At 40.2% G+C, this 11502-nt stretch overlaps 2 protein-coding genes across 2 annotated transcripts; both read right to left on the bottom strand.

Annotated features, from left to right (window-relative positions):
• Nucleotides 1–863: 863 nt before the first annotated feature.
• Nucleotides 864–3901, bottom strand: buc2l (bucky ball 2-like). The gene is made up of 5 exons (XM_053511715.1): nucleotides 3883–3901; nucleotides 3522–3792; nucleotides 1442–3295; nucleotides 1253–1354; nucleotides 864–1040 (listed from the first exon to the last, which is right to left on the bottom strand). The coding sequence occupies exons 2-5, from the start codon at nucleotides 3766–3768 to the stop codon at nucleotides 1012–1014; spliced, it is 2232 nt and encodes a 743-aa protein (XP_053367690.1). The 5' UTR covers nucleotides 3769–3792; nucleotides 3883–3901; the 3' UTR covers nucleotides 864–1011.
• Nucleotides 3902–4844: 943 nt separating this feature from the next.
• LOC128541573 (bucky ball-like) lies at nucleotides 4845–10171 on the bottom strand. Its single transcript, XM_053512053.1, has 6 exons — nucleotides 10016–10171; nucleotides 8019–8168; nucleotides 6556–7860; nucleotides 6084–6185; nucleotides 5844–5978; nucleotides 4845–5121 (listed from the first exon to the last, which is right to left on the bottom strand). The coding sequence occupies exons 1-6, from the start codon at nucleotides 10020–10022 to the stop codon at nucleotides 5090–5092; spliced, it is 1731 nt and encodes a 576-aa protein (XP_053368028.1). The 5' UTR covers nucleotides 10023–10171; the 3' UTR covers nucleotides 4845–5089.
• Between the last annotated feature and the right edge of the window lie 1331 nt (nucleotides 10172–11502).

The following is an 11502-nucleotide window of genomic DNA, read 5'->3' as shown; positions in this document are numbered from 1 at the left end:
CAATGGGAGCTCAGGAGTGCTAAATGTAGCTCGTCAGAGAATGAGTAATTGCGTCAGAGTGTAATGATTTCTAGGGAAACTTTTATTTGGTCCTACATTAGAACATAGTAAAAAAAGATTTAAAAAAAAAAAAAATGAAAGAAAAAAAGTTTTATATAAATTAGAATAATCAGTTTGTCCATGATGAGCAAGCCGAGGGTGGCAAGAAAAATCTCCCAGAGATAGCAATTGAAAGAAACTCAAAAAGAAACCAATCATTTTTTTAAGTGATATTAGATGGCATAAATCAGTCCCTGCTATATTTATGTATTATAAGATCAAATGCTCAATTACACAACATGAAGTGTTTAAGTCAGTGTAACATCCACTTCCACCGATTTGGGTACAAACTGTTTGCAGCAATTTCACTCCCAACCGATCAAGAACATGCAGTCACAGAAAAAGCTGCCTACATTAGCCAAGTCCAAACCAGCTGAGGCCTCCACCAAATTGCCACAGACAATGTGTTAATATTTAATGATCATCCAATACTACTTAAGATCATGTTTCTAATTATGGCAATGGTGCGATATTTACTTACCGCTAGTTAGATCAGTGGTGCAACGTAAATTTGCCACTAACTGCTCTCATCATACTGGTTGGAACCATTGTGTCAGCCCGACTTACAACTGAGCTGCCTTTGTGGAAACAGCAATTAAAGTCTAGGTAGATTCAAAACCTCTGCATGAACAAGAACCAGCTGAAACTTGCCTAGCTTTCCACTTTTGAACCAGCATCTTGTATTCATTCCCATTCCTGCTGGAGTTGCTTGGAAGCCACTCAAATAGGATGTGAAAATAGCGTGCAAATAATCAATCAAAGTATAAGGGAACATCAAAAGTGCTTTATTCATTCACTGTATAAAATGGTGAGCTGTGATTATTTAATGGAAGTGGGAAAAAAAAAAGTGACATTTAAAATGTGATCTTAAAACGTGCCCATGTCCATTTGGTCACTGTGCAAATAGTGTCATTAGTATCTTGTGTCTCGTCTGTGAACTTCTGGAAAAGAAAAACATGGAACATGTTAAATGAGGAATAAAGAGGGTTTTTTTTTTTTTTTGCATCTTGGCAATATGAAAATTAATTTAAACGAAAATAAGAATTCAGGATTAAACCAGTCTTGAAGACTTACATCTACACATTTATTTCAATGTATGCAAGAGGTTACGAACTTTGAAGCTCACTTAAAAATCCCCTAAACGTTCATTTACCTAGTGATTGTGTACATTGTTTTTGTTTATTGCGATTCTTCGTCCTTCCTCCGCTTTTGGTACTCTCGCTATCCGACACTTGCATACTTCCTCTCCATTTCTCTAAGGCAAGAACACCAAACAAGATTACCAAAGGCAATAAAATAGAATAAAAACCCAGGTATAGACATTATGGTGAAACCTTCTTACCATCACCAAATCTCTGCTCACTATCCTTCCATCTCTCCATCGCTGAAATAGCTAGGTTTTCCTCATTTCGTTCCCAAGTGAGGTCACCATGCTGGCTACGTCCATTCTTGTTCCATACTGAAGTGGAATTTGAAGCTTTATCTTCACATGAGCAATTTTGCTCTCTGAGCTTGGATTGCTGAGACATGAGGCATTTCTCCAAATGTTTGACCGAACTAGAATTTTGACTATTGTACAACTTTTTTGAGCACTTTTTTAAAGGATGTACATCATTTTCTGAGACTTCGCCCAGTTCATCGATCATGCTTGACTTGGGGTTTGCCGTGATAGCAGCCACTTTGTACCTAGCTTTTTTCTCAGGATCACACTTGCATGTGTGACACAACAGAGCCTTTACCTTATCTCCAGTTAAATGAGAAACCTTGTGTCGTTTCATGGAGTCAGCCTTGCTGCTTGGACTACCGGAGTAGATGTCTGCACCATGTTTCACCGAACATTTTTTACATATACATACCTTGTGTTTCCGAGGGGAATCTGGAAATAAACGTGCTGCACACTTCTCCTGCTCAAACCCAGAGGTCACAGTACTCTGGTTGTCCATCTCATTGTTCAATTTTTTTGGAGGAGCATTTGGCCTTTCTCCAGACTGGTGTGCTTCGGGTTGCTCCTTTGCCCAGTTATTAGGATCATTTATCTTTTGAAGATTAGAGGAAAGTTCGTTGCAATATGCATTACTAAAGTTTGCTAGCCCATGGGTTGAAGGAAGGAATTCAAGAGAGCCAACCGAGGCTTGGCCATCAAGTTCAGTCACTGTTCCAGCTTCCAGCAAAGGTGGTGTAACTTCTGCTGGTGACCGATTCAATTGTACAGGATCCTCAGCAGGAACTTCCATTACTGTGGCAAGGGATGGTTTCCCAGGGGTTAAAAGGCTATTTTGCATCATCCACTCAGAAGTAGGCATGTAAGGCATGAGAGACTCTACAGACCAGACGGAAGCCTCCATCTGCTGCAGCTCATCCAAACACTGCAGGTCAACAGGTAACCGCAAGATTTTGAAGAGAATGTCCTTCGAGGTTTCACAGATATCCTGAGCACTTTTGACCAAGCTGGGATCTCCTTGAGCAACCAAGGTACTGTTAACTGGTTCAACAGGTGCAACAATTGAGCCTTCTAGTGTGCTTACCGAACCATTTGAGGGACAAGAAACCATTACAATATCAGGGCAAGGGTCCTCCAAGGGGCCGAGATCTTTTGCACCTTCCCTTTCATCATCCCCAAATGGAAGCGGTTGAAAGCACCTCAAGACCACATCTTCTGCACAACCCACATTACACTGCATGAGCTTACCATCTGCATTGCTGGCTAGCTCAGTGGTCTCCTTGGAATGCATGATCTTGACTGCAGAAGGAGATCTACTACACTCAATGCGCACCTCCTCTGATTGGAAAAGAATACCACCACTTTGAACAGTAGCATTTTTGCATGTTTCTCCAGCCATTTTGCTTGGCAAAACTTCACAACCCTTTTCAATGTCTTCATTTGCTCTAGGTGATGAGAACACACTACTCGGGTCTGTAGTTCCAGATTCAGAGGTGCTTGTCACAACATTGCAGGCCTGTTGCGAAGCCACAGTACAAACAGGCTCAGTTTGAACTTCTGAACTGACCATGACTCGACCAGATGGTGCTGTGTGCTGATAGCGGAAACGGCGAGCCTGGTACGCCATCGCAGGTGCCAAATGAGGGGCCATCATGCGTCTGTAGTCGACCATGTGCAGCTGGGTGTGAGGAAGGATGTAGCCAGGAGCTTCTACATATGAAGAAGGAGGGAACGGTGGTAACACCATGCCATAACCTGTGACACAAGCACAGATTAAAATGTCAGGTTAAAGAATCTAAGCAGGCTTTAAGGCCATACGTTTGGCCATATTGAAAAGATTATGCAGGAATAGTTTTTCTACCTAAAAAACATTAGCTACCTGAATGAGCTAAACAAGAAAGCCATATCTTTTGCCATGTAAAGTTGTGTAATAGACTTGCAACAGAAAAACAAACTAACCAAACTCGGACCAGACACCTACCCAAACCAGGAAAGCCTCCATAGGGAACATAAGGCATCGGCATGGGCCACTGGCAGGGCATATAAGGCTGAGTGGGTTGCATGTAGAAAAAGGGCCAGTTGCCTTGCTGTTGACGGTCCAGGTGACTCGGATTGGGTCCTCTGTATGGACCAGCATGTCGAGCCCCCTGCACTGGGGTCACCCCAGGGGGAATGCTTTGAGCATGAGATTCAACACCAGGTGGATGCTGGGAAGCTGCAACAACCATATCTTTAGTTTTCAAACCAAAGATCTGAAGGAAATCAAAGCAACTTGTTAGTTGTTGGCATTAGCTGGCAAAACTTCTAAAACAAATATGATACAAAGAAGAGAAACCACATACTCACACAAGTAGCTTGTGTCTTTCACAAAGAAAAAAAACACCCAAAATGGCTTCTCACCTGAGCTTAAATGACCTGGCATCAGTGATTGGTTCAGAGCAAGCCTTGTGATTGGCTGAGCCCAGAAAAAAAATGCAGCCACATTTCGGCCAATCAACATGGCTGATTTATTTATTCAATTATTTTTGTAGACAAACCGGAGCGCTTAACACATTAACTATTTCAACTTTATTTAGAATATTGTTTATATGCTGTACTTTAGCAGAATGAAGCATGATTTTGTCTATACAAACTTGTTTGTAATACTACCTGGAAGATGGAAAATGGATGTTATTTATAGGTTTGCCATTTGGCAGATGCCCCTATCCAGAGCGACTTACATTTATCTCATTATACATCTGAGCAGATGAAGGTTATGGGCTTTGCCCAAAGGCCCAACAATGCTCTGCTTGGTGATGCTGGGGTCTGAACCCGAGACCTTCTTTGCAGTCAAGTTCGACATCTTAGTCATTGATCTACCTGCCCCTAAGGAACTGCTGCTGTAATTATAAACACTGCTTAGTGCTCATTCTTCTTTATAACCTGCTCATACTGAGCATCCTGTAAACACAAACGGTGTTCATCTTTACTCTTCTAGGCCCAGTTACTGTGATGATTTATCATTGCAATGGTTCTTCTCAAGCGTTTTTACTCTACATCGTCATTATGAATCTATATTTCCATAAAGCTGTCTACATAAAGCTAAAGGAAAATGTGCATTATACCTTAAAACATATTTATGGTGCATAATTAGATTTTGCAAACTGCTGATGCAACTGAAATGCACATTCTCAGAAAAGAATTATACTCCTACAGTTTCACCTCTGAATGTCTAACGAGTCTGTTACATATATAGTAGTATTTTAATTAATTCTTTCTCTTGTGCACAATAGTGTAAAAGTAGACATTAACAGTAAGTCCCGAGTCACCCATATAAACACTTTATTGGAATATGTACAGAGAATCCAGACACACAGTTATTAGCCGTGATGCTTATTCTGAGAAAAAGAGGATTTAATATGAACACATGTGCAGGGAAGTTTCATGTGGTGAACTGTAACCATGGCGACTGTGCAACCCGAAACTCACTTTCAACAAATCCAAACACAAAAAAAACAACACGTGCATTTACAGTCTCTCTCTGGAAGATGACGTGAACTTTGGTGGTGTCTAGCATCGCGGTCCCCCTCTTTTAGAGGCCCCTGGAAAAGAAGGAAAAATAGATCAACTTTCCAATCATCTGTCTACATTGTGATGTAAAGTTGATCATTACAAGTGTGGGGGAAGCTGCTGAGAACTGATGTGCACAGACAGAGAGAGAGAGAGAGAGAGAGAGAGAGAGAGAGAGAGAGATCAACGGGCACAGGAAAAGAAGAAAGGAGGGAATAAAGAAATGAATGAAAAAGCAAAAGTACAACAGTTAGAGAGAGAAAGAGAGAGAGGTGACTAAAAAGTGCTGAAAAACAAAAGGAAAGAAGGAAAAAGAAAGAAAGAGAAAAGGGAAAGACACAAGTGCTAGGAACCTCTGACAGAAAGAAAGAAAGATTATAATAAGCAAAGAAAATCCTAAAATCAACTTTTAAAACAGTTTAATAAAGACTAAAGTAAATAAACAAAGGAACAGAGAAAATTTTTGAAATGTTAAAACATTAAGACTTCATAAAACTTCATAAAACCAAACACACTACAGGTCTCAATAAAATGGTGCAGTAGATACAGAATCGAATGATGTCATTAATACAAACAAATACAAAAAAAAGAATAAAGCGGTGACAAAAAACTAAAAATAAACAAATTATTCAACATTGTGTTTTCAGCCATAGATGGTGCAGTATTAAAGGGGGAAAAAACTTTTCTGAAACAACAAAAAATAAATTATGATCATGGAGGAAAAAAAATCACACGGCGGTGGAACGACACCCGCCTTTTGTCCTGTGGTACTGAAGCACTTCCTGCGCCTCCTCTTCATCCTCATGCTCGTCATTATCTTCTTCTTCCTCGTTTCTCGAGCCCTGACACAGTGGTGGTTTAAAGCGAGCTTTTCTCTGCCCCAGTCTCTCTGTAGAAAACAAAGTCAAGCGGTTATTTTAACCATATAGCCTACACAAGATCAAAGTGTTTATTTGTTTGTTCGTAATGGAAGATTGAATGAAGGCTCATTTACGTGGTCGTTGTGGTAAGGGTTGAGCTCTACACGTTTTTGCTCTGGTGTTCACTCCAACACCATCCCTCAGCAGCTGATCCGAGGTCAGTCTGCAGCGTCGCTCTGCGAAGCGTGGAGACGCAAATCTAATTTGTGCATCAATCTAATTTGTTCATTTATGCATAAACCCAAAAAGTCAGACTACAGTGATTAATGCATAGTATAATAGACACTAGAGAAATATTAGAACCCTTTATTATAATAAGCAAATACACCAGAATTGAAATTATTTAAAGCCTGAAACCGAATTGAACAGGAAAACAGAAAAGAGACATGACATTAGCTGCGCCACCAACTGAAAGTTCATAAATCTATTGTTAAGAATCCTCAGACATGTAAATATTATTTGTATTTTTAAAGTTTGCTCAAGCTATAAACTGCTTCATCAGCATCCAAGAACCCTTACTTTTCCACACCTACACTACATCTTTACCTAGACGAGCGCTAGCTGGCCTGGAGTTCTTCTCTGTTGAGCATGTGCACGACTCACAGCACAGATGCTCAGACCGTGATGATTCGTGCTGACTTTCCGTCGTCTCCCTGTGATGTGCAGCCCTGAGCTTGTGTTTTAATAACAAGTGTGTTTTCCTGACTGCGTGACCCTTCCCCAATGGGTTTCGTAGACGACGTTGGCCCACGGCCTCGTCAGAATCTTCTACGTCTTCATAACGGCAAGTTTTGGTCCGGCTCAGCTTCTTAAAGGTGTGTGATCCACACGTGGCGCACGTCAGTTTCTTGGGATAAAGCAAGCACAGATCAGAACCGTGGCATCTCTTAGACGTGACCTCGGCAAGTCTCCCTCTGGCGTACATACGACTTGGAAACAGGTCAATGTCGTCTAAATCGGTAGAGAGAAGCTCGTCATGAGATGAGAGTTCATCAAGGGACGGACTTAAGACACTGACACGCTCATGAGCTAACTGTGGAGGATGATAAGGGTAATTTAATGGTGACCCGAGCGATGGAGAAGTAATGCTGGTTTCATAAATGCCAGAAGACAGCACCTTCTCAAATGGCAAGTGGAGAATACAACACGGAATATCATCAGGTTTCTGAATTAGACTTTGATCTTCAGTCTTTTTGGTTATAGAAGAACGTACAGGGGAGGACTGGAATGATGGTGGACTGGCCATACAACCATCCCACTCCATCTCCCCATTGGGTTGTACCATCACGCCATCTTGGACTTTCTCATCCTTGGTTTTCTCCTGACAACTTCCACTTAGTGAGTCCGACCGACTCTCTGAGCAGTCTTGGTACACTCGCTCATTGTTTTCTTCTTCTTCCTTTCCTGAAGCCAGGGATGAATCCTCCTCTTGAGTGACGTGTCCAACACGACTACAGCTTGCATCTCTATCTTCTTCTACCACGTTGGGTTTGCTTATAAGCTTCTTTCCCATGATTCCACTTTCTTCCCCACATTTTGCCTCCTTTGGTAAAGGTGACAGACTTCCTGATGTTTGAGAACTGTCACTGGCACGCAGTTGATCCAAACATTCGATCAGTTTGTTTAAGGCTTCGCTCGGGTCCGTTTGGGCTCCAGCACACATCGTCTCCCTCTGAGCGGATTGGCCATGTTGGTACTGTCGGAGCGAGGCATCACATGCGGGGGCGTGAGGGAAGTTTCGCTCATGTAACCTGCGGTAATCCACGGGATGCATGGCGGAGTGAGGCATGACGTAACCTGGATACTGCAGGTAGGAATAAGGGAGCATATAGGGCCGACTAAAATGGAAGGCTGGGAGGGAAAAAACAGAAAACACCAAAAAAAGCACTTTTATAAAACAAAAATTTAATGTTTATGATTAAACATATAAAGTCACACTAAAGACTCCTTTGAAAAATTCCTTTAAGACTCAAATACAGTAATATAAACTAATAAAAGCTGTGTCTTACCCGATCCAGGGAAGCCATGGTGGCCGTAAGGGTGGTTCATGTGCCATTGATATGTATAAAATGGCTGCACCGCTGGTTGAACATAGAAGAACGGCCTGGGATGATTGCTGGAACGTTCACCTGCCGCAGGCTGAGAGGATTTGCTTGGCTCTGTTGTCCAAACACACACAAAAGAAAACTAACACCAACGCTACAATCTGGAATGCAGGACAAAACTATAGGTACTAGGTGAAAAGGAGAACTATACTTTGAGCCATTTTTGTAATACACACCACCTCACCTACTCTCCCAGTATTGGATAGTTGGTTGCCCAATTTGCCTCTAGCATGACACAGATTAGTTGGACATGTACTTGGACTGTAGATAGAACCAACCTGTGGATGTCCAATACCCTTTAAAAAAACAAGCATGACCAGAAGTTATCTGCCTCAACAGCCAGGCTAGTCAATCTGACCAGCTTGAACCCCTCTGAAGAAGTAGCTACGCTACCTAGAAGTACCCTGGAAGGCTGGGTTTACCAATCTGACAAGCTAGAACCACTTGATAATTTCCCCAATATCAATTAAACCCCATTAAAAATAAAACCAGCTTCCACACCACACTAAACTAACAGACCAGAATTAGCTTCAGCCAAAAGCAGCCTGACCAACCAGCTGTGCCCAGTTATAACCAAACTGATAGTGTCCAAAACCTCTCTAAACACACACTAATTAAGCTTTGTTCAGTCCGACAGCCCAAGTCAGATTTTTGGCATATCTATGTAAAAGTAAATTTGTGATCAAATTGCTTTCATTTTGTCTAAACAGTAAAAACCCATACTGAATCAGATTTTTGCAAATCCAATATAAACTATAAAATAACTATAGAGTCGGAACACATGGTATGGGATATGTTGAAATAAAAAGAGAAGACGATTGAAAAAAATGGAGAAGGAAATTAGAAGGAGCGTTAAGTTGCTGGGTTTAAGAGGGCCATGAATGGCCTTTCCGCCTCACTTTTGGTGCTACAGATAGGTCGACAATGTGTCGGATTTGCGATGCCAGTCTGAACAGAGCCAAATCCCATCTGATCACTTTTACACAAACAAGTGGTGGTTCTTTCCTATCTTTCCATTTTAGGTCACGAACGATTGAGCCAAATGCCCTTTGATGTAGTGCCTGTACTGTTGTTATTGTTTTGTTGTTTTTTTTTTACATCTTTTAATGATCTTAAATTGTCATTCAGATTAAACTAGGCTCATTTAGATTTCACTTAAAAAGACAAACCTGAAAAAGTGTATTATATAAAGATCAAGCTATATTTCTTCACAGCTTTTAATATCAATACTTAATAAATATAAATAATTAACATTTTAAATGATTAACATTGACATTTTTGGGGACATTTAAAAATCATCTTTCCAAAACGGCTGAAGTTAGCGATTAGAATTTTTTTTTTTTTTTTTAAGGAAAGCACGATTGTTCACTTCCATGTTGCATAAACTTTAGAAGTAGCTTCTTCGGCGCACACATTTCCCTTATTATAATTTTGTTATAGTCCTGCCTCTGATTCATATAGAAATCTGAGGCGCGACTATTGCAACATTTCATTATATTTATTTATATACGTTTATTTATAGGATCTCATAACATAAAAAAATAAATACTGTGTGTAGATTGTTGTGTATGAGACAAATAAAATGTTAATTTGAAAACACTAATAACGTATTTACTTCCACTTGTGTTCAATCATTATGCTAACCACGTGTTAACATTCACTCGCTACATGAGAAGATCGCTGGCTGACCTGGTGTTTCTTACAGCGTCATTTTACTGATGTCACATATTTACCACAGGACAGGACGAGTTTATACTCTGTTAATGCCACAAATCATTTAAGAGACAGATGACCGCAGTTAACGTGTATGTAAATGATTGTAATCTCTTTGCCGAGTGAGTAACTAGCTGAGATGACGTCATCGTTACGGTCAGTGAACTGTAGCGTTGGTGTTAATTTACCGTCCATCACCGTCCGCTTATCGCTGGAAACTCGTTCCGTTTAATGTAGAACGACACGTAGGACCGAAAGCTTTCTCAGCAGGTCCAAACCAACCCAAAAAACTCAAACGATTCGCTAAATAGCGTGAAAAAAGGGAAGCGCACACAGGCGCCGAGTCCGGAAGGTGTGTGTGGAGCTGATTATCGTCACCTGTTCGCACTAATCAACACACCAACCGAGTGAACACAGCGCTGAAAAGTGTTCTGGCATGGACAGTGTGTTCAGTGTGTTCAACCACAAGAGGAAGAAATTCTGCATTTATTTATTTATTTATTTATTTATTTATCTCTTCACAAATAACGTCACAAACTGATCAATAAACTTTATTAAACGCACACTTTATCACTATGATTACAGTCGATTTATAAATTTATTAATAATTATTTATTTAAATAATATATTTCTTTTAAAGGAGTTGAAAACCTGAATCGACTCTTTCGATTCGAGTCGGTTATTTAATCCAGTTGGACGTTGAGAGCATTTGATTAATTTGATTGAAACAAAAGAATCGACTCTTAACTGTGAGCGGAGTCAAATCATCTGACTCACTGAAAAACAGCTGCAAGTGTCACCACTATAAACATTTTTTTTTGGTTTCACTTGTAATCATTATTTTCAAAAGCACGCAAAAATGTTCAATACTTGTTTTAAATGATGATCCTCCCAACCCTAATTAAAAATGCGTAATTAATAATTGTAAAGGGCGTGTCATATCATTCAGCTATTAGTGAATGTCGCCCCCTGGTGGTGGAACCGGTACATTCACGTTCATTCCTTTTTTCACATACCTGATCCTGTTACTGTACTGTACTGTATATACAGTACACGTCTAGTTAGCCATTCTGAAGTTTGGGTTATCAAGATTGTTAACTCAACAGGCAAACAAATACACGCTTCTCTTCAATACGCTCATGTTGCAATGGTGATGAAACAAACTGAACCAATGCGTCTTGTCATCTCTAAATTACGCAACACAATAGTATCAAAAGAATACCATGTAAGCACATAAACGCAGAACACAAAACAAGAGTTTAGATGCTTAGCAACAGTTTAGATTTTTTTTGGTTTTACAAAACATGGCAGTGACCAAAAGGGGTCGTAACTAAACTAACAAGGGAGGTGACGTTACCCAATATTGCATTTAACTTAAATTTAATAATTCCAATATGTTAGAAAATGTGTATTTCTAGGTCTTCTTGGGTTTAACTTTATATGGACAAATGACTATGATATAGAGTAAACAACGCTGGGGATACAGGATGCATTGATACACTCTGGATGGGCTACCAATCCATCGTAGGGCACACACACACACACACACACACACACACACACACTTTTCAATACAACCACTTCAAATCCACATTGTTGTAAATGCAGCACGAACTTATGATCCAATGAGGTAAACATACAGGATTTCTGAAAACAAAATCAGCATGAACCTCAC

Source organism: Clarias gariepinus, chromosome 14, assembly GCF_024256425.1.
Source record: "Clarias gariepinus isolate MV-2021 ecotype Netherlands chromosome 14, CGAR_prim_01v2, whole genome shotgun sequence".
Classification (NCBI taxonomy): Eukaryota; Metazoa; Chordata; class Actinopteri; order Siluriformes; family Clariidae; genus Clarias; species Clarias gariepinus.
The sequence above is the reverse complement of the archived record's forward strand: the minus strand, read 5'-3'. Positions and strand labels throughout refer to the sequence as shown.